This window comes from Pseudophryne corroboree, chromosome 10 (assembly GCF_028390025.1).
Source record: "Pseudophryne corroboree isolate aPseCor3 chromosome 10, aPseCor3.hap2, whole genome shotgun sequence".
Lineage (NCBI taxonomy): Eukaryota > Metazoa > Chordata > Amphibia > Anura > Myobatrachidae > Pseudophryne > Pseudophryne corroboree.
In genome coordinates this window covers 301,603,636-301,627,574 of record NC_086453.1, presented here as the reverse complement: position 1 = coordinate 301,627,574, position 23,939 = coordinate 301,603,636, and the positions used below count along the sequence as shown (strand labels likewise).

The following is a 23,939-nucleotide window of genomic DNA, read 5'->3' as shown; positions in this document are numbered from 1 at the left end:
AATGCCTTCCCTAATGCCTAGAAACTCATACATGGTATCATAGGCTGGCACAATGTGTGTGTGTGTGTGTGTGTGATAGCAACGCCCCCAGACATGCCCCCTAACTCGGGCCACTCAGCTCTTCTGGGGACGGTCTAATGACATGGCGGCGCTGGATTGGGGCACCCGCAGATGTCACAGGCCTGTCCCCGGGTGTACAGCCAGGATCGGGTATGCCAACCCTGGTATAGTCACTGATTATTCATCTGACGCTGGCACACTACATAAGTGGTGTGTGTACCAGTGGCTGCTCCATGCCACTGTTCTTTCCTGCAGAACCAAGTAGTTAACCAACTTTAAAAAGGTGCATTAGATAGGGGCACAAGCAGGAGATTTGGGCTTTCAACCATACAAGTAACCCACCCCTTCCTTTTTCCACCTGGGGGCTGGGGGTGTACCATTGTAAACACTTTGTTCTGGCCCTGCCACAGGAGGAAAATCTTGATCACTGGTATTATAAAGTGCAAAGATGGACTTGTGATGCAGCAATAATGTGATTAAGAGAGTGCACACACAGCTCACTGCAGCTTCTATGGCTGGACATTTCAAATCAAAAACAATGAATGGACTGTGGAAGAGAAAGAAATGATAACCTCTCAGAACAGCATCAGTAGGTGCTGGCCCCGGGAAATGTATTTACTTAAAGAAAGCAATTTTCTTAAATTATTTAAACACTTTTTCTAATTTTAAATCATTTTTTTTTTTTTTAAACTACAGTAAGCCCTGGCTTTAAGTCCACTGCACAGCGAGAACCGGCCGGAGAAGTGTATAAGAGTCTTCTTAGAACCACCAGACAGTAGCGGTGGAAAGCTGACTGGTGTTCAGCTGCCTCAGCAACTATTGGTATATTGTGGCTATGACTCATTTTCTGTCGCCACTTATGGAAAACCTTTGTTTTGTTATTGCAGCTTAAAACTTCTAAGTTAAGTTTCAAGAAAATGACTCTTCCAAAAGCGCCAAAAAAATGATCTACAATAAAAACTTCCTCTGCCATATCCACCTTGGGGATGTTATTCCGACATTACGAGATTCAACATGGACATTATGTCGACAGGTGGCATATTGCCATACTGGTTTTTCCCTATTTAAGCCCTAACCCTACCACTAACGTTAACCCTATATGTAGCAATAATAAGTACTGTCGATATTGTGACTTTCAACATGGACGATATTGACATACTAACCTTGTAGACATTGTGTGTGTCGACCCGTCAAATGTTGACATTACATCCATGTCAACATTCTGAATGTTGGTATTCAGACCATGTCGACCATCAAAACTGTATACCCCACCTAGATGGCCGGGTGTTAACTCAAACTTAACGTGGAAAATGAAACTCATCTCCCCGCCCCCAGGTACCACTACTACCCACCCTGGTCTCCCTCACAGAATAAACATCTCATTCTCCTGATAGTCAAACAGGGTGCCTTGGCATCACCATAGACCCCCTCTCTCAGCTTCACCCCCACATACAGTCCCTCATTCTATCCTGACTCCTCTCCTTCACATCACTGCCCAAATACTTCCCTTCCTCACAGTGGATGCTTATAAAACCCTGATCTCCCACCTAGATTACTGCAACCATCTGCTTAATGGCCTTCCCCGATAAGGGTGAGGAATCTATGAAGCATACACTGAAACATTTTGCCAGTTGGCTGATACCAATGAAGATATCTCAGCTCAGCAACATTACCCTTTATACAGAACCACCAATACAACAATGATGCTACAAGTCACCTGTTTATTTGGGAATCCTTCCAGGGTGCCAAGGAAAATCTGAAGTCCCACCGTCTCCATAGAACGATGCTTCCATCTTTGTATGTGCTGTGGTATTACCCGATTCCGGGCACAGACGTTCCCCCACTCAGTCATCTTGCTGGCACTGACTCTTCTTAAGGTTGGGTCTTCAAAATACACCAATGACTTAGAATGAGAAACCCGATCATCAACAGTGTTGGTGTAATATTCAATACATTTCCATTATATTTTGCCTAGAAAATGAAAAAGATTACTTAGATGAAAAACCTTCCCGGTCTATTGCAGTGTCTCCCTTACTTTAGTAGCACAGTGCTTTACATAATACTGCCTATATGTGTTATAACGAAGAGGATGACATAAGGGGGAGGGATGATTCATCTACAATGGCTACAGGACTGGTCGATGGGAAGACACTTTGTGACCTGTAACATTGCAAATCCCCCCTCGCATACCACAGAGTGGAGGAAAATGATCGATGCTTAGCAATATACAGCAATGGCATCTTGGGAAGGTAAGTACAGTACCATTCACTGTTGATCTACATATCTGTGAGGACAAAGGAGCTGGAAGTGGGGTGGGCGAGTGTGTTAAGGGCACTGGAAACGCTCTATGACACATGACAGTGCCCCCATGATACGTGGCTAGCCTCCACTTAGGTGAACACCCTCACTTGAGGACACCACCAAATGATGGGCAGATTTATCGCTTTACCCTGTACAAGAAAGGGGTACCAATAACACTGCCACCTCCGATGGGATTCCTGGAAATCCAGACAGCTTTGTCAAGGGCACAACAATGTTGTTAAAGCAATAGGTACTGGTAGCACTGTGGTTTTTGGCTAGCTGTGCCTATTAATAGTACCCCCCCCCCCCCCCTCCACACACACACATTACAGTCATTCGCCATAGTATTCACGTTAGGAGAGCCACGCCCGGACTGATTTTTAAAGGACAAAATGCACCCATCCTCTTCAGTGGCACCCTGCTACAACAGCCTGCTGCTGCTGTGTGAATAGATGCACTTTGCATTAAAGGTAGAGCTTGGCGGAAGCTCAGCGCGGCACGCCTCCATCAGTGACACCGACGGCTGGGGCACGTCCCCATTAGTGGTGGTGGGGGGTCGGGCTGCGCTCAATAGTGACGCTGGCTGAACTGTGCCCCCTCCCAGGCAGGCCATGCCCCCTCTTCGTGCGTGCGCATACTGCCCTAGCACCCTGCCTGATTCCTAGGGGGGAACATTACATTATGCTCATTTTGGGCCTAAAGCAGGGGATGAAGTTGGGATCTTGGCGTTTGGGAACCCAGCATTTAGAACACCGGAGTCGGAGTCCAGACAGCTGTCAGAATGCCGACGCCAGAATCCCGACAGCCGGAAACCTGAATGTAAGTGTAGCATGGAGGTTTGGGTTAATCTGCGGGGGGAGGGTTAGTGTTAGGCTGCGGGGAGGGGAGGTTAGGGTTTGACTTTGCTTCCCGTTATCAAAAGTTCTCATTCGACCTCTGTTTTCAAAAGCACTCCAACACGGCTGCGGCACATGCTGCAAAGTACAGATGTTTGGCACTTTGCGCATGTGCTGAACCCGTACTGCACAGTCTGCTGCCGTCTGGGGGCGGGGAGGGGGTGACGACGGTCTCAGTTTCCCAAAATGGAGGGAGGGACAAGGCCAGGTTCTCCATCTGCAGTGCCTGGCTTGTGCGACCCCATGGTCACCCGATAGTGTTGCAGTTGATCCGACGCTGCGTCGGCTCGGATCACCAATGTATGCAGGAGGCGTGGCACCCCTTGCTGTATTACCATATTAGAGCTATCATTGCTGCTTTCTTTTCTTTTTTTAAAGCATCGATCATTTACAAGACAAAACCATGCCTTATGAATGACTGCCGCTTTAAAAGAACATTTGAGATCAGGCTCCCTATTTGCTCTAGTTATACTGGAGCTCAGTGGTCCGGATTCTGTTTTGGGACTAAAGTAAGAAAGAGCAAGAAACGGTGTACTTGGACAAATGGCAAATACATTTATTATTTTGCATGCAGCCCTCAGATATGGACAGCTTTATTTTTACACTGCGATGTAGAGTTAGGACGCGCCCCTCTCACATCTACATCTCTCTGCATATCTTACATCTGCCCCACCTGCAATGCAACATGGTTTTCCCCGGTGCACGTGTAACAATCCCCAAAAAGTGTAATTTACATGGAACAACCCCTTTAATTCTACAAAACAAGTCAGGTGAACATGCGACCGTTTTTCTGCTTGTTCACGGTATTCTACTTTCACATGTAATGCAAGAATCCGCAAAAGTGAGCAGAAAACCAGTGAGACAAACAGTGGAAGCCTATCCCGCCCACTGGGTGCCTGGCTGCAAGCGAACCCATTAGTATCTGCACTTGTAACAGCCTCATGCTAGATGCAAAAGATCCGTCAGAAGCAGATGCCCTGTCCCTGTGTGAATGCTACAATCACACAAGGAAGTTGAATGAAATGGGTCTGTTCCTTGCAAGCACATGATATCCACCAGTGGTGCAAGTAGAATTTTTTTCTTAGTGGTACTGGTAGTTAAAATGGATGTGGTCATGTGTCATGAGGGGGCGTGGTCACACAAAACTAGGTCAGTTGCTACATGACAATAGGGACATGCCACATTATTCCACACACTGTAATGACCATTACACATTATGCCACACAACATAATGCCTTACATATTATACCACACACCGTGATGCCTATTACATATTATGCCACACACAGTTATGCCACTGACACCATTTATGTCCCAAACACAAAAATGCCCCTTATAAATTATGCAGCAGTGGAGGGCTGATGGCACTGCGTACCACCCTACTTTCAGCACTGGTATCCACGCTTAAACGCCCATTTCACAGAAAGGGGCAGATGTATTAAGCCTGGAGAAATGATAAAGCAGTGATAAGTGCAAGGTGATAATGCACCAGCCACTCAGCAATATGTAAATTGACAGTTAGGAGCTGATTGGCTGGCGTGTTATCACCTTCCCCTTATTACCGTTTTATTACTTCTCTAGGATTAATACATCTGCCCCAAAGTGTGGTCTGTCAACAGATTAAAAAAAAGAAAGAAAGAAAGCACTCACCCACTCCTCTCCCATTTACATCTCTGACCTTATCTTCCTTTACTCCCCCACCCGTTCTCTTCGCTCTGCAAATGCACGCCGACTCTCCTGTCTTCTGATTACTTCCTCCCACTCCTACATCCAAGATTTTTCAGGTGCTGCTCTCTTACTCTGTAATTCTCTACCTCTCCCCCTCAGACTCTCCACCTCTCTACAGAACTTCAAACAGGCTCTTAAGACCCACTTCTTTTGTCACATATTGGGCCTGATACTCAGTCTGACGTATCCTCAGATGCCCACATCTCAAGGATTTCAGAATAATGCGCACGGAGGAAATAAGGAGATTTATGGTAGACTTACCATTGTTAAATGTATTTCTGCGAGGTACACTGGGTTCCACAGGGAATACATTGGGGTGTGAAGATGGATCTTGATCCAGGCACCAACAGGTTAAAGCTTTAGATGTCCCAAGATGCATTGGGGCCTCATCTATAACCCCGCCTTCAGGCACCGTGAGCTCAGTTTTGTTAACCAGTCCAATGCAGGAGCAGGTAAAAGAGAAGGCAGCTGTTAGTCACATAGAACCACATTCTCATGACAGGAGAAGGTAGCAGTGACTAATGCCATACAAACCCATAGAAGCTAGGTGCGTCAGGACGGGCGCCCTGTGGAACCCAGTGTACCTCACAGAAAGAGATTTAACAGTGGTAAGTGTACCATAAATCTCTTTTTCTGCAGCGGGGTACACTGTGTTCCACAGGAAATACATTGGGGATGTCCCAAAGCAGTTCCTCAAGGGAGGGGACGCGCCATAGGGGTTATGAGAACCCGGCGTCCAAAGGAAGCATCTTGGGAGGCGTATGTATCAAAGGCATAGAACCTAATAAACGTGCTCACGGAGGACCACGTAGCCACCTTGCACAATTGTTCAGCGGACGCGCCACGGCGGGCTGCCCAAGAAGGTACAACAGACTGAGTAGAATGGGCTTTAATAGCAGCAGGAGCTGGAGGTGCAGCCCGTACATAAGCTTGTGCAATCACCATTCTAATCCATCTGGCCAAGATTTGCTTAGTCGCAGGCCAGGTACGTTTGTGAAAACCAGAGTACAAAAAGGGAATCTGACCTCCTGATAGAGGCAGTCCTCTCCACGTATATACAGAGAGCCCGTACCACATCCAAAGACCGCTCTTTGTAGGACATACCAGAAGAGCTGAAGGCCAGAACCACAATCTCTTGGTTAAGGTGAAAAGATAACACCACCTTAGGCAAATAACCTAGGCGAGTTCAAAGAACTGCTCGGTTACGGTGAAATATCAGAAAGGGTGGACGACAGGACAAAGCGCCTTGGTCCGACACCCTCCTAGCAGAGGCAATAGCCAGTTGGAACAGTACCTTGACCGTGAGCCATTTAAGGTCCACGGACTCAAGAGATTCAAATGGAGACTCTTGCAGGGCATTGAGAACAACAGACAGATCCTATGGAGCCACAGGAGGGACATAGGGAGGCTGGATCCGTAAAACACCCTGAGAGAAAGTATGAACGTCAGGAATAGACGCAATTTTTATCTGAAACCATACCAACAAGGCAGGGATATGAACCTTGAGGGAGGCCAGGCGAAGGCCTAAGTCCAGGCCTTGTTCCAGAAAAGAAAAAAAGCAATTGGTTTCTTGCTCAGAAATACCCCTTCCTTTCGAGCACCTGAATGATATCACTAAGCTAATTGAGCATTTACCAATCTATATGCTTGTTCCAGAAAAGCCAGAAGTCTAGAAGTACTGAATTTGTAAGCCTCATAATTCTTAGCAGCACACCAGGTGAAGTAAGAATTCCAGACTCTATAATAAATCAGCGCAGACGCCGGTTTGCAGGCCTTCAGCATAGTTTGGATGACCGCCTCGGAGAATCCTTTGGCCCTCAGGAGTAAAGCTTCAAGAGCCACGATGTCAAAGCCAGTCTGGCCAGGTCTGGATAGACACAAAGGCCCTGAACGAGGAGGTCTGGGCGTTGAGGAAGTAGAAGAGGACGCTCTATCGATAGACACTACAGGTCTGAGAACCAATGCCGTCTGGGCCATGCTGGAGCGACTAGAAGTAGTATTCCTCCTACTTATTTGAACTTCCGTAGTACCCTGGGCAGGAGTTACACTGGAGGGAACACATAGGGCAGCCGAAAGTTCCATGGAATTGCCAGTGTGTCCACGAATGCTGCTTGAGGATCCCTGGTTCTTGATCCGAAGAACTTTGTGATTGTGTCGAGACGCCATCAGGTCTACATCTGGTAGGCCCCACTTGTTCACTAGGACTTGAAAGACTTCCAGATGAAGACTCCACTCTCCGGCGTGCACGTCCTGATGACTGACGAATCACCTTCCCAGTTGAGGACTCCCGGAATGAACACTGCCGATATTGCCGGCAGAAGGCGTTCTGCCCAACAAAGGATTTTTGACACTTCCATCATTGCCATGCGGCTTCGAGTGCCGCCTTGATGGTTTATGTACACCACCGTGGTGGCGTTGTCTGACCATACTTGAACAGGCCCGTTCTGTATCAGAGACAGGGCAAGAGAAAAAGCATTGAACACTGCCCGCAATTCCAGAACGTTTGTCGGGAGGAGTGATTCCTCCATGGTCCACCGACCCTGGAAAGAGTGTTGCTTCAACACCGCGCCCCAACCCCTCAGACTGGCATCTGTAGTCAGTAGGACCCAGTTGGAGATCCAGAAGGCGACGGCCCCTGCTCAACTGCTGGTCCTGTAGTCAAGGAGATCATGTGAGACCTGATCCGATGAGGCAGGCCATCCCACTTGCAAAGGATTAACCTCCGTAGAGGGCGGGAATGGAATTGAGCGTACTCTTCCATGTCGAAACACGACACCATGAGGGATAGTACTTGCATCGCTGAGTGTATCGATACTCTTGGGCGAGAAAGGAAGTATCTGTTTCTGTCCTGAAGTTTCAGGACTTTCTCTGGAGACAGAAACAGCCGTGTGTGTCCGGGAGTGCCCCCAGATGCACCATGCTCCGAGCAGGGACCAGCAAGTACTTCTTCCAGTTGATGAGCCACCCATAGGCTTGTAGAAAGTTTACCGTCAGTTGTAGATGACTGAGAAGGACATCGTGGGAGTTTGTCAGGATCAGCAAATCGTCCAAATACAGCAAGATCCTGACTCTCTGGCGACGGAGATGAGCCGTCATCACAGCCATAACCTTGGTGAAGATCCGAGGGACCATGGCCAGTCCAAACGGCAGAGCCTGGAATTGATAGTGAAGGTTGCCAATAGCAAACCGCAGATATTGCTGATACGATATGGCAATAGGTATATGCAGGTAAGCATCTTGTATATCCAGGGATACCATATAGCCTCCGGGTTCTATGGCCAGTACAATTGACTGCAGTGTTTCCATACAGAACTTGGACACTCTCACAAACTTGTTCAGTGATTTGAGGTAGAGAATAGGCCGGAAAGACCCATCAGGTTTAGGGACTAGGAAGAGGGTCGAGTAGTATCCTCTGCCACTCTGGGACAGAGGTACCGGCACTACCACTCCTGTATCCAGGAGGAAACGCACAACCATCTGTAGAGCTTGCGCCTTTAATGGATCCGAAGGGATGACAGTTGTGCAGAACTGGTGAGGGGGATGTCTCTTGAAAGAGACTGCGTACCCGTGAGAGACAACTTCTCGCACCCATGCGTCTGAAGTGGTCATTAACTAGACCAGGATGAATCGTAGAAGTCGGCCCCCCACCCTAGGATCCCCTAGGGGGAGGACTGTCTCATCATGCAGCAGGCTTGTCATGAGAAACAGGTCGAGGAGCAGCCCAGGATAGCTAGGCCTTGGACTTAGTGGTTGTTGGGAGTACGAGACAATCTCGGGTATGCTTGACCTTCGCTTTCCCTTAAGGCCGAAAGCAGGGAAAAGTGGTACCTTATGCCTAATGTGTAGAAGGCGTAGCATTTGGGAGAAAGGCAGTCATAGTAGTCGCCGATTCAGACCCAATTTTTAATTAGGTCTTCCTCAAATAAGATGTCCCCAGTAAAGGGGAATACCTCCAAGGACTTTTAGAGTCCAGATCCACCTTCCATGACCTTAACCACAGAATACAGCAAGCCAGGACAGACGTTTTCAACGCCTTGGCAGCCAACACACCAGCCTTAGGGGACGCCTCCTGGTGTAGAAAAAGGTGGCAGTGCTATTGTGAGACAGGGAATGTCTGGCAGTGTCAGATATATCCTCGGGCAGCTCTTCCTCTAACGCCTGATCCAGTCATCAATCTATTTTGCAGCCCCAAGAGGATGCAATCGTGGTCTATGTACAACACCCGTAAGGGAGTAATAGACTTCAGGAATTCCTCCACACGCTTATCTGTTGGTTTCTACAGTGATGGGACAGTGGTGACAGGCAGAGTGAACGACACCCGATGGGTGACACATGAGTTCACTAGCAGTGTATTACCTACTTGTTATATAACTCTGCACAGGGAGGATATCAAGCTAATGCCCGTTGTAGACAGGGGGAATGTCTTCCCTGGATTAGACATGGGGTCTTGCCTGATGTACACTTAATGGTCAGATTGTGGTAACAGAGTTTTAATTACCCTCTGACATGTGAACATAACAATTTGCTTAACCACAGTAGGGGAATCCTCTTATAATCAGTGATTTGTAGGATTTGTTTCCCATTAACCACAAGGGCAGTGGTATCATTTAGCAATAAAAAATCCTTGTCAGAAACACCTAATATAGGGACTGACAGGACAGAATGATCCCCTTCTCTTCAGATAAAATATCAGAGAGATTATTGGATAGGGACTAGAGAGCAGCCCGCTTACATGACCCAGAGACACAAGAGTGACCTGGAATAGGGTTTTGTCTGACCAAGGAATACGTTACAACCCGTGAGGCAAAATTTTCCCGCCCAAAGCGGTGTAACCATGGGGACATCAGTGACTGTGATGTTACAGGTGGTCCCATAGGGGGCATAAAGTGTTCAACTACAGTACCCAGTAGGTTTGAGAACGCAGCCCAGGTTGGCTCCAGATTCATTACAGGAGCTGCAGACTGACTGGGAGATGTATGAGACATAGGTGGTCATTCCGAGTTGATCGCTCGTTGCCGTTTTTCGCAGTGCAGCGATCAAGTGAAAAATCAGCAATTCTGCGCACGCAGCGCGCATGCGCTAAGTACTTTCACACAAAACTTTGTAGTTTTACCCAAGCTCGAGCGACGTTTTTCAGTCGCTCGAGTGTTCGTAGTATGATTGACAGGAAGTGGGTGTTTCTGGGCGGCAACTTGGAGTTTTCAGGGAGTGTGCTAAAAAACGCAGGGGTGGCTGGAGAAACGGGGGAGTGGCTGGCCGAACGCAGGGCGTGTTTGTGACGTCAAACCAGGAACTAAACTGACTGCAGTGATCGCAAGATAGGAGTAGGTCTGGAGCTACTCAGAAACGGCATGACATTTTTTAGTAGCAATTCTGCTACTCTTTCGTTCGCACTTCTGCTAAGCTAACATACACTCCCAGAGGGCGGCGGCCTAGCGTATGCAATGCTGCTAAAAGCAGCTAGCGAGCGATCAACTCAGAATGAGGGCCTTAGTACACAGACCATCACACAAAACTTCCCCCTTAGATAAATCCGTTGCGCATGCTCTGCTAGATACAGGAGCGTCCCCAGATTTACTGCCCTACATGTTAAACTTAATACACAAATGCAACAGAGAGCGGTTTAGTACGATGAAGCCAGACAGAGTACAATACCTGCAAATAAATCAGTTAGCATGTGACTGAGTACCCAGTACACAACACCTGCGAATAAATCCGGTATTGTGTGACTGAGTACACAGTAGAATACACGTAATAGGTAAACACTGTGACGCTCTATATATTGACCCAGACGCACCTAGTCCCCTAGGGTACAGTATACTGTGATCGATATATCTGGAATACACCGCAATGAAATCACATAGCAGATACAGGCACATATAGTCACATTTGCAATGAAGATAATTATTTTCATGACAATAGAATTGCATTGGATTATTATATGAACGCATAGTATATATATATATATATATATATATATATATATATATATATATATATATATATTTTATTTTTTTTATTTATTTTTTTCAAACGTGTTTTTATTGTAAATTGTACAAGGAATGTCAAAGTTGAGCAATACATTGAACCATTGTACACATTTTCTTTTTTTTTTTTTTTTTTGAAATACTTTATTTATGCGTGGTCAGGTAGGTACAGAGAGCATACTGAAAATACATGGGACATGCGGCCAACATAGCCAGTGTCCGGGGTAGACCACATTTTTCAAGCATATAACAAGATTAAACAGTGAGGGAGAGACAATCAAGTTCAAACATGGGGTTTGGGGGGGGGGGGGGAGGGGGGAGGACCACATTTGTGTCTATACATGATGTATACCATGAGAACAAGTAAAGTCAGACTAAGAGGGGGGAGGAGATTCAGAGAGGGGGTGTGGACGAAGAGAGCAGCAGGGAGGAAGGGAAGTTAGAGCGGGGGGTGGGGGGGTGGATTAGAGAGAATTGTCGGAGGGAGAGAGCGGTAGGGGCCCATGGGTCCCTGGGGGGGAGGGGGATGTTCTAAAGGAGGGGAGACTAGTTTCTACGTTCGGCGGCGAGCCAAGGAGCCCAAACCTGCTCGAAGACGTGGCCCCGGTCGTGGAGATAATATGTGATCTTTTCCATTGAGGCGATGTGCCAAATTTTAGCTTTAAGGGAGAGTAGGGAAGGTGGGGAGGGGTTCTTCCAGTTGAGGGCAATCAATGATTTTGCTGCTGCTAAAATATGTGAGGTTAGCTTTTGGGAGAATTTATTGAGGAGTGGGGGGGGATAACATAGCAGGGAGGTCCAGGGGTCTTTCCGGACAGGAGGGTCTAGAAGTGAGTTAAGGAGGGAGTAGACCAAGTCCCAGAAGGGCACAATTACTGGGCAGGTCCACCATATGTGGAGCATAGTGCCTCTATCTCCGCAGTTTCTCCAACAGGACGGGGAGGAGGACGGGAAAATTTTGTTAAGTCGGTCAGGGGTGTAGTACCAGCGGTAGTAGATTTTGTAGGCCGTTTCCTTAAAGGCAGTGGCAATGGAGCTTTTAGCGATCCCCAGCCTCATGTCCTCCCAGTCCTCTGTTTCTGGAGGAGGTCCGAGGTCTTGTTCCCATGCGAGTTCATGGGGCCGGGAAGAAGGGAGGGAGGAGTCTAGTAGGAGAGAGTAGAGTTGGGAGATTATACCTTTGGAGGAATGGGAGTTGACGCATAGGGATTCAAAGGGAGTAAGGGCGCGGAGTAAGGCGGTAGAGGGGAAGGAGGCCAGAAAGTGGCGTATTTGTAGGTATTGGAAGGGATTAAGTGGTTGTGAGGGAGTTTTCCGCTGGAGGTCGGGCAGGGACAACCATTGGCCTCGATCGGCAAAGTCCGTCGGAAATTTAAGGCCCAGTGTTGTCCACATTCGGGTGTACACATTTTCTAACATTTTCTTCCTTCCGATACAGCAGTACAAACATACACAGCGATTTTCATGTTGTAAGAGGATATTGCTAACATTACATATCAATAAATGACCAATCTTGTTTTATAAATACAGTCTCTGGGGTGTTTTTGTTGCAATTAATTAGTATACAATAGATGATAGTAGATTAAAGTCATGTTGAAAAATAAGATTTTAAACCTACCGGTAAATCTTTTTCTCGTAGTCCGTAGAGGATGCTGGGGACTCCGTAAGGACCATGGGGATAGACGGGCTCCGCAGGAGACATGGGCACTTTAAGAAAGACTTTAGATCTGGTATTCACTGGCTCCTCCCTCTATGCCCCTCCTCCAGACCTCAGTTAGAGAAACGGTGCCCAGAGGAGACGGACAGTACGAGGAAAGGATTTTTGTTAATCCAAGGGCAAGATTCATACCAGCCACACCAATCACACCGTATAACTTGTGATATACTATCTAGTTAACAGTATGAAAACGACATAGCATCAGTCCAAGACCGATGAGACTACAACATAACGCTTATGTAAGCAATAACTATATACAAGTCTTGCAGAAGTAGACCGCACTTGGGACGGGCGCCCAGCATCCTCTACGTACTATGAGAAAAAGATTTACCGGTAGGTTTAAAATCTTATTTTCTCTAACGTCCTAGAGGATGCTGGGGACTCCGTAAGGACCATGGGGATTATACCAAAGCTCCCAAACGGGCGGGAGAGTGCGGATGACTCTGCAGCACCGATTGAGCAAACAGGAGGTCCTCCTCAGCCAGGGTATCAAACTTATAGAACTTTGCAAAGGAGTTTGAACCCGACCAAATAGTAGCTCGGCACAGCTGTAGCGCCGAGACCCCTCAGGCAGCCGCCCAAGAAGAGCCCACCTTCCTTGTGGAATGGGCCTTGACCGATTTAGGTAACGGCAATCCCGCCGTAGAATGCGCCTGCTGAATCATGTTACAGATCCAGCGAGCAATAGTCTACTTTGAAGCAGGCTGAATATGCAGTACTCCCTTCACAAAAGTTTGTACTTCAGGGAGAGAGGCCAATTCATTTTGAAAGAAAATGGATAACGCCGAAATCTGAACCTTAATAGATCCTAATTTTAGGACGAAATTCACTCCAGTTTGCAGGAAGTGAAGGAAACGGCCCAGATGGAATTCTTCCGTAGGAGCATTCCTGGCCTCACACCAAGAAACATATTTTCGCCATATACGGTGATAATGTTTAGATGTCATGTCCTTCCTAGCCTTTATTAGCGTAGGAATGACATCATCCGGAATACCCCTATCCGCTAGGATCCGGCGTTCAACCGCCATGCCGTCTAACGCAGCCGCAGTAAGTCTTGGTATAGACATGGCCCCTGTTGCAACAGGTCCTGTCTTAGAGGAAGAGGCCACGGATCTTCTGTGAGCATTTCCTGCAGATCCGGATACCAGGTCCTTCGTGGCCAATCTGAAACAATGAGGATTGTTCTCACTCCTCTCCCTCCTACCATTCTCAACACCTTGGGTATGAGAGGAAGAGGGGGAAATACATAGACCGACTGGAACACCCACGGTGTCACTAGGGCATCTACAGCTACTGCCTGAGGGTCTCTTGACCTGGTGCAATACCTCTGTAGCTTCTTGTTGAGGCGGGACGGCATCATGTCTATCTGTGGCAGTTCCCACTGACTTGCAATCTGTGCGAAGGCTTCCTAAAGAAGTCCTCTCTTGGATGCAGGTCGTGTTTGCTGAGGAAGTCTGCTTCTCAGTTGTCCACTCCCGGAATGAACTGCTGAAAATGCGCTTACATGATTTTCCGCCCAGCGGAGAATCCTGGTGGCTTCTGCCATTTCCACACTGCTCTTTGTGCCGTCTTGGCGGTTTACATGAGCCACTGCGGTGATGTTGTCTGACTGGATCAGAACCGGTAGGTCGCGAAGCAATGTTTCCGCTTGCCGAAGGGCGTTGTATATGGCCCTCAGCTCCAGGATGTTGATTTGAATACAAGTTTTTTTGACTTGATCCAAAGACCTTGGAAGTTTCTTCCCTGTGTGACTGCTCCCCCACCTCGGAGGCTCGCATCCGTGGCTACCAGAATCCAGTCCTGGAAGGCGAACCTGCGACCCTGCAGAAGGTGAGCACTCTGCAGCCACCATAGGAGAGATACCCTGGCCCTAGGGGACAGGGTGATTAACTGATGCATCTGTAGATGTGATCCGGACCACTTGTTCCGTAGATCCCATTGGAAAGTCCTAGCATGGAACCTGCCGAAGGGAATGGCCCCGTAAGATGCCACCATCTTTTCCAGGACCCGAGTGCAGTGATGCACTGACACCTGTTTTGGCTTTAATAGGTTTTTTACCAGAGTAATTAGTTCCTGGGCCTTCTCTATCAGAAGATAAACCCATTTCTGGTCCGTATTCAGAATCATACGCAAGAAGGGCAGACGAGTCATAGGAACCAACTGTGACTTCGGTATATTGAGAATCCAGCCGAGTTGCTGTGACACCTTCAGCGAAAGTGACACGCTGTTCAACAACTGCTCTTTTGATCTCGCCCTTATTAGGAGATCGTCCAAGTATGGGATAATTGTGACTCCTTGCTTGCGTAGGAGCACCATCATTTACGCCAATTACCCTGAAATTGGTAATGACAATACTTTCCCGTGTTTCTCAGGTACGCCTGATGGGGTGGATAAATGGGAACATGAAGGTATGCAGCCTTTATGTCTAGATACACCATAAAATCCCCCCCCTTCCAGGCTGGCGATGATCGCTCTGAGCGATTCCACCTTGAATTTGAACCTTTTCAAGTATAGGTTCAGAGATTTTAATTTTAAAATAGGTCTGACCGAACCGTCCGGTTTCACAACTACAGCCAAAGTTGAGTAATATCCCCTTCCTTGTTGAAGGAGGGGAACCTTGAGCACCACCTGTTGGAGATACAATGTGTGAATTGTATTTAATATTATCTCCCTTTCTGGGGGAGAAGCCGGTAGGGCCGATAAGGAAAACCGGCGAGGAGGCACCTCTTCGAATTCCAGCTTGTAACCCTGAGAAACAATTTCTATTGCCCAGGGATCCACCTGTGAGTGAACTCAGATGTGGCTGAAGAGTCGAAGACGTGCTCCCACTGGGGCAGACTCCCTTAGCGGAGCCCCAGCTTCATGCGGTGGATTTAGTAGAGGCCGGGGAGGACTTCTGTTCCTGGGAACTAGCTGTGCCCTGCGCCCTTATCTCTGGTAAGAAAGGACGCTCCTCGTACTTTCTTGTTTTTCTGCGACCGAAAGGACTGCATATGATAATGTCGTGCTTTCTTAGGCTGTGAGGGAATATAAGGCAAAAGATCAGATTTACCAGCTATAGCTGTGGAGACCAGGTCCGAGAGTCCTTCTCCACACAATTCCTCACCCTTGTAAGGTAAAACCTCCATATGCCTTTTTTAGTCGGCATCACCTGTCCATTGCATGTTCCACAGGACACGTCTAGCAGAAATCGACATAGCGTTGACTCTAGAACCCAGTAGACCAATGTCTCTTTGAGCATGTCTTATAAATAAGACAGCATCTTTTATATATCCTAGGGTCAATAACATGGTATCCTTATCTAGGGTTTCAATCTCCGCTGATAAGGTATCTGTCCACGCTGCTACAGCGCTATAAACCCCTGCCAACACAATCGCCGGTCTGAGTAGTGTACCAGAATGTGTGTAAATGGACTTCAAAGTACTTTTCTGTATGCTATCTGCAGGATCCCTGAGGGTAGCTGTATCTTGGTATGTCAGCGCTACCTTTTGGGTAAACGTGTCAGCGCCTTGTCCACCCTAGGGGAGGATTCCCATCGTATCCTGGCCCTAGCAGGGAAAGGATACGCCATGAGAATTCTTTTGGGAAACTGCAGTTTCTTGTCTGGAGATTCCCGCTCTTTTTCACACAATTCATTTGGTTCATGAGAGGGGGGAAATGTTATCTCAGCTTTCTTCCCCTTAAACATGTGTACCCTCGTGTCAGGGACAGATGGGTCATCAGTGATATGCAAAACATCTTTTATTACAATAATCATATATTGAATACTTTTCTGACAGTTTTGGCTGTAACTTTGCATCATCGTAGTCGACACTAGAGTCAGACTCCGTGTCGGTATCAGTGTCTATTATTTTGGATAGTGGGCATTTTGAGACTCTGAAGGTCCCTGCGACATAGGGACAGACATGGGTAGATTCCCTGTCTGTTCTCTAAACTTTTGTGCAATAAATTTACCTCAGCACTTAATTCCACATATCCAGTCAGGTGTCGGCGTTGTTGACGGAGACACCACACACACACATTTGCTCCATCTCCTCCTTAGAAGAGCCTTTTACCTCAGACATGTCGACACACACGTACCGACACACCACACACTCAGGGAATCCTCTTATCTGAAGACAGTTCCCCCACAAGGCCCTTTGGAGAGACAGAGAGATAATACCCCAGGAAAAACACACAATGTGTTTACCCAGTAGCGCTGTAATACTATTATTTGCTGCCAATTATGTGCCCCCCCCCCCTCTTCTCTGAAACCCCCTTTCACCGTGGATAAGCAGGGGAGAGTCCGGGGAGCTTCCTCTCAGCTGTGCTGTGGAGAAAATGGCGCTGGAGAGTGCTGAGGGAGAAGCCCCGCCGCCGAGGCGGCGGGCTTCTGTCCCGCTTAAATATAATCAAAACTGGCGGGGGCTCTTTATATATACAGTTCCTAGCTGTATATATATCTCTTTTGCCAGAAAATAAGAATTTACTTACCGATAATTCTATTTCTCGGAGTCCGTAGTGGATGCTGGGGTTCCTGAAAGGACCATGGGGAATAGCGGCTCCGCAGGAGACAGGGCACAAAAAGTAAAGCTTTCCGATCAGGTGGTGTGCACTGGCTCCTCCCCCTATGACCCTCCTCCAAGCCTCAGTTAGGTACTGTGCCCGGACGAGCGTACACAATAAGGGAGGAATTTTGAATCCCGGGTAAGACTCATACCAGCCACACCAATCACACCGTACAACTTGTGATCAAACCCAGTTAACAGTATGATAACAGAGGAGCCTCTGAAAGATGGCTTCCTAAACAATAACCCGAATTAGTTAACAATAACTATGTACAATTATTGCAGATAATCCGCACTTGGGACGGGCGCCCAGCATCCACTACGGACTCCGAGAAATAGAATTATCGGTAAGTAAATTCTTATTTTCTCTATCGTCCTAGTGGATGCTGGGGTTCCTGAAAGGACCATGGGGATTATACCAAAGCTCCCAAACGGGCGGGAGAGTGCGGATGACTCTGCAGCACCGAATGAGAGAACTCCAGGTCCTCCTTAGCCAGAGTATCAAATTTGTAAAATTTTACAAACGTGTTCTCCCCTGACCACGTAGCTGCTCGGCAAAGTTGTAATGCCGAGACCCCTCGGGCAGCCGCCCAAGATGAGCCCACCTTCCTTGTGGAGTGGGCCTTTACAGATTTAGGCTGTGGCAGGCCTGCCACAGAATGTGCAAGTTGGATTGTGCTACAGATCCAACGAGCAATCGTCTGCTTAGACGCAGGAGCACCCATCTTGTTGGGTGCATACAATATAAACAACGAGTCAGATTTTCTGACTCCAGCTGTCCTTGCAATATATATTTTTAATGCTCTGACAACGTCCAGTAACTTGGAGTCCTCCAAGTCACTTGTAGCCGCAGGCACTACAATAGGCTGGTTCAAATGAAATGCTGACACCACCTTAGGGAGAAAATGCGGACGAGTCCGCAGTTCTGCCCTGTCCGAATGGAAAATCAGATATGGGCTTTTGTAAGATAAAGCTGCCAGTTCTGACACTCTCCTGGCCGAAGCCAGGGCTAGTAACATGGTCACTTTCCATGTGAGATATTTTAAATCCACCTTTTTTAGTGGTTCAAACCAATGAGATTTTAGAAATTCCAAAACCACATTGAGATCCCACGGTGCCACTGGAGGCACCACAGGAGGCTGTATATGCAGCACTCCCTTAACAAAAGTCTGGACTTCAGGAACTGAAGCCAATTCTTTTTGAAAGAAAATCGACAGGGCCGAAATTTGAACCTTAATAGATCCCAATTTGAGACCCATAGACAATCCTGATTGCAGGAAATGTAGGAATCGACCCAGTTGAAATTCCTCCGTCGGAGCACTCCGATCCTCGCACCACGCAACATATCTTCGCCAAATGCGGTGATAGTGTTGCACGGTTACTTCCTTCCTTGCTTTAATCAAAGTAGGAATGACTTCTTCCGGCATGCCTTTTTCCTTTAGGATCCGGCGTTCAACCGCCATGCCGTCAAACGCAGCCGCGGTAAGTCTTGAAACAGACAGGGACCCTGCTGAAGCAAGTCCCTCCTTAGAGGTAGAGGCCACGGATCTTCCGTGATCATCTCTTGAAGTTCCGGGTACCAAGTCCTTCTTGGCCAATCCGGAACCACTAGTATCGTTCTTACGCCTCTTTGCCGTATAATTCTCAATACTTTTGGTATGAGAGGCAGAGGAGGAAACACATACACCGACTGGTACACCCAAGGCGTTACCAGCGCGTCCACAGCTATTGCCTGCGGATCTCTTGACCTGGCGCAATACCTGTCCAGTTTTTTGTTGAGGCGAGACGCCATCATGTCCACCATTGGTCTTTCCCAACGGGTTACCAGCATGTGGAAGACTTCCGGATGAAGTCCCCACTCTCCCGGGTGAAGGTCGTGTCTGCTGAGGAAGTCTGCTTCCCAGTTGTCCACTCCCGGGATGAACACTGCTGACAGTGCTATCACATGATTCTCTGCCCAGCGAAGAATCCTTGCAGCTTCTGCCATTGCACTCCTGCTTCTTTTGCCGCCCTGTCTGTTTACATGGGCGACTGCCGTGATGTTGTCCGACTGGATCAACACCGGTTTTCCTTGAAGCAGAGGTTCTGCCTGGCTTAGAGCATTGTAGATTGCTCTTAGTTCCAGAATGTTTATGTGAAGAGACGTTTCCAGGCTCGTCCACACTCCCTGGAAGTTTCTTCCTTGTGTGACTGCTCCCCAGCCTCTCAGGCTGGCGTCCGTGGTCACCAGGATCCAATCCTGTATGCCGAATCTGCGGCCCTCCAATAGATGAGCACTCTGCAACCACCACAGAAGAGATACCCTTGTCCTTGGAGACATGGTTATCCGCTGGTGCATCTGAAGATGCGACCCTGACCATTTGTCCAACAGATCCCTCTGGAAAATTCGTGCATGGAATCTGCCGAATGGAATTGCTTCGTAAGAAGCCACCATTTTTCCCAGGACTCTTGTGCATTGATGTACAGACACCTTTCCTGGTTTTAGGAGGTTCCTGACAAGCTCGGATAACTCCTTGGCTTTTTCCTCCGGGAGAAAAACCTTTTTCTGAACCGTGTCCAGAATCATCCCTAGGAACAGCAGACGAGTTGTCTGCATTAACTGGGATTTTGGAATATTCAGAATCCAGCCGTGTTGTTTTAGCACTTCTTGTGCTAATCCCATCTCTAGCTGTTCTCTGGACCTTGCCCTTATTAGGAGATCGTCCAAGTATGGGATAATTAATACGCCTTTTCTTCGAAGAAGAATCATCATCTCGGCCATTACCTTTGTAAAGACCCGAGGTGCCGTGGACAATCCGAACGGCAGCGTCTGTAACTGATAGTGACAGTTTTGTACAACGAACCTGAGGTACCCCTGGTGTGAGGGGTAAATTGGAACGTGGAGGTACGCATCCTTGATGTCCAAGGACACCATAAAGTCCCCTTCTTCCAGGTTCGCTATCACTGCTCTGAGTGACTCCATTTTGAACTTGAACTTCTTTATGTACAGGTTCAAGGACTTCAGATTTAGAATAGGTCTTACCGAGCCGTCCGGCTTCGGTACCACAAATAGAGTGGAATAATACCCCTTTCCCTGTTGTAGAAGAGGTACCTTGACTATCACCTGCTGAGAGTACAGCTTGTGAATGGCTTCCAAAACCGTCTCCCTTTCGGAGGGGGACGTTGGTAAAGCAGACTTCAGGAAACGGCGAGGCGGATCTGTCTCTAGTTCCAACCTGTACCCCTGAGATATTATCTGCAGGATCCAGGGATCTACCTGCGAGTGAGCCCACTGCACGCTGAAATTCTTGAGACGACCGCCCACCGCCCCCGAGTCCGCTTGAGAAGCCCCAGCGTCATGCTGAGGCTTTTGTAGAAGCGGGGGAGGGCTTCTGTTCCTGGGAAGGAGCTGCCTGTTGGTGTCTCTTCCCCCTTCCTCTGCCTCGTGGCAGATATGAATATCCCTTTGCTCTCTTGTTTTTAAAGGAACGAAAGGGCTGCGGTTGAAAAGTCGGTGTCTTTTTCTGTTGGGGAGTAGCTTGAGGTAAAAAGGTGGATTTCCCGGCTGTAGCCGTGGCCACCAAATCTGATAGACCGACTCCAAATAACTCCTCCCCTTTATACGGCAAAACTTCCATATGCCGTTTTGAGTCCGCATCGCCTGACCACTGTCGCGTCCATAAACTTCTTCTGGCCGAAATGGACATAGCACTTACCCGTGATGCCAGTGTGCAGATATCCCTCTGTGCATCACGCATATAAAGAAATGCATCCTTTATTTGCTCTAAAGACAGTAAAACATTGTCCCTATCCAGGGTATCAATATTTTCAATCAGGGACTCTGACCAAGCTACTCCAGCACTGCACATCCAGGCTGTCGCTATAGCTGGTCGTAGTATAACACCTGTATGTGTGTATATACTTTTTTGGATATTTTCCATCCTCCTATCTGCTGGATCTTTAAGTGCGGCCGTCTCAGGAGAGGGTAACGCCACTTGTTTAGATAAGCGTGTGAGCGCCTTGTCCACCCTAGGAGGTGTTTCCCAGCGCGCCCTAACCTCTGGCGGGAAAGGGTATAAAGCCAATAACTTCTTTGAAATTAGCATCTTTTTATCGGGGGCAACCCACGCTTCATCACATACATCATTTAGTTCTTCTGATTCAGGAAAAACTATAGGTAGTTTTTTCACACCCCACATAATACCCTGTTTAGTGGTACCTGTAGTATCAGCTAAATGTAACGCCTCCTTCATTGCCAAAATCATATAACGTGTGGCCCTACTGGAAAATACGGTTGATTCGTCACCGTCGCCACTGGAATCAGTGCCTGTGTCTGGGTCTGTGTCGACCGACTGAGGCAAAGGGCGTTTTACAGCCCCTGACGGTGTTTGAGGCGCCTGGACAGGCACTAACTGATTGTCCGGCCGTCTCATGTCGTCAAACGACTGCTTTAGCGTGTTGACACTATCCCGTAATTCCATAAATAAAGGCATCCATTCTGGTGTCGACCCCCTAGGAGGTGACATCCCCATATTTGGCAATTGCTCCGCCTCCACACCAATATCGTCCTCATACATGTCGACACACACGTACCGACACACAGCAGACACACAGGGAATGCTCTTAACGAAGACAGGACCCCACTAGCCCTTTGGGGAGACAGAGGGAGAGTTTGCCAGCACACACCAAAAGCGCTATATATGACAGGGATAGCCTTATAATAAGTGCTCCCTGTATAGCTGCTTTTATAATATAATTTTTGCCACTATTTTGCCCCCCCTCTCTTGTTTTACCCTGTTTCTGTAGTGCAGTGCAGGGGAGAGACCTGGGAGCCGTCCTGACCAGCGGAGCTGTGTAAGGAAAATGGCGCTGTGTGCTGAGGAGATAGGCCCCGCCCCTTTTTCGGCTGGCTCGTCTCCCGCTCTTTAGTGTATTCTGGCAGGGGTTAAATATCTCCATATAGCCCCCGGAGGCTATATGTGAGGTATTTTTTAGCCAAATAGGTTTTCATTTGCCTCCCAGGGCGCTCCCCTCCCAGCGCCCTGCACCCTCAGTGACTGCCGTGTGAAGTGTGCTGAGAGGAAAATGGCGCACAGCTGCAGTGCTGTGCGCTACCTTTAGAAGACTGAGGAGTCTTCTGCCGCCGATTCTGGACCTCTTCATGTTTCAGCATCTGCAAGGGGGCCGGCGGCGAGGCTCCGGTGACCATCCAGGCTGTACCTGTGATCGTCCCTCTGGAGCTGATGTCCAGTAGCCAAGAAGCCAATCCATCCTGCACGCAGGTGAGTTCACTTCTTCTCCCCTAAGTCCCTCGTTGCAGTGATCCTGTTGCCAGCAGGACTCACTGTAAAATAAAAAACCTAAGCTAAACTTTCTCTAAGCAGCTCTTTAGGAGAGCCACCTAGATTGCACCCTTCTCGGCCGGGCACAAAAATCTAACTGAGGCTTGGAGGAGGGTCATAGGGGGAGGAGCCAGTGCACACCACCTGATCGGAAAGCTTTACTTTTTGTGCCCTGTCTCCTGCGGAGCCGCTATTCCCCATGGTCCTTTCAGGAACCCCAGCATCCACTAGGACGATAGAGAAATGAGGTTTATATTGCTGCCCAGGGCGCCCCCCCTGCGCCCTGCACCCTTACAGTGACTGCCGTGTGTGAGGTGTGTGGGAGCAATGGCGCACAGCTGCACTGCTGTGCGTTACCTCAGTGAAGATCATGAAGTCTTCTGCCGCCTCTGAAGTCTTCTTTTTCTTCTCATACTCACCCGGCTTCTATCTTCCGGCTCTGTGAGGAGGACGGCGGCGCGGCTCCGGGACGAACTCCAGGGTGAGACCTGTGTTCTGACTCCCTCTGGAGCTAATGGTGTCCAGTAGCCTAAGAAGCAGAGCCTTGAAACTCACAGAAGTAGGTCTGCTCCTCTCCCCTCAGTCCCTCGATGCAGGAAGTGTGTTGCCAGCAGGCTCCCTGAAAATAAAAAACCTAACAAAATATACTTTCTGTCAGGAAGCTCAGGAGAGCTCCCTGAAGTGCACCCCTCTCCTCTGGGCACAGTATCAAACTGAGGTCTGGAGGAGGGGCATAGAGGGAGGAGCCAGTGAACACCAGATCTAAAGTCTTTCTTAAAGTGCCCATGTCTCCTGCGGAGCCCGTCTATCCCCATGGTCCTTACGGAGTCCCCAGCATCCTCTAGGACGTTAGAGAAATAAGATTTTAAACCTACCGGTAAATCTTTTTCTCCTAGTCTGCAGAGGATGCTGGGGACTCCGTAATGACAATGGGGTATAGACGGGCTCCGCAGGAGACATGGGCACTCTAAGACTTTAGATGGGCGTGAACTGGCTCCTCCCTCTATGGCCCTCCTCCAGACCTCAGTTATAGAACTGTGCCCAGAGGAGACTGACAGTACGAGGAAAGGATTTTTGTTAATCTAAGGGCGAGATACACACCAGCCCACACCATACACACCGTACAACATGGTATATACTAAACCAGTTAACAGCATGAACAAAACAGCATCAGCCAGAGACTGATCTCAACTGTAACATAACCCTTATGTAAGCAACAACTATATACAAGCCTTGCAGAAATAGTCCGCACTGGGACGGGCGCCCAGCATCCTCTACGGACTAGGAGATTTACTGGTAGGTTTAAAATCTTATTTTCTCTAACGTCCTAGAGGATGCTGGGGACTCCGTAAGGACCATGGGGATTATACCAAAGCTCCAGA

At 48.2% G+C, this 23,939-nt stretch overlaps 1 protein-coding gene across 2 annotated transcripts in view; it reads right to left on the bottom strand.

The window, feature by feature from the left end:
- The window catches only part of NPHP4 (nephrocystin 4), a 720,559-nt gene that overhangs the window by 683,892 nt on the left and 12,728 nt on the right, over window positions 1-23,939 (bottom strand). For both annotated transcript variants that reach the window (XM_063943436.1, XM_063943435.1), the window contains exon 2: window positions 1,778-2,031. In XM_063943436.1, the coding sequence (XP_063799506.1) occupies window positions 1,778-1,912 (135 nt within the window). In that variant the 5' untranslated portion in view covers window positions 1,913-2,031. The remainder of the gene's footprint in view (window positions 1-1,777; window positions 2,032-23,939) is intronic.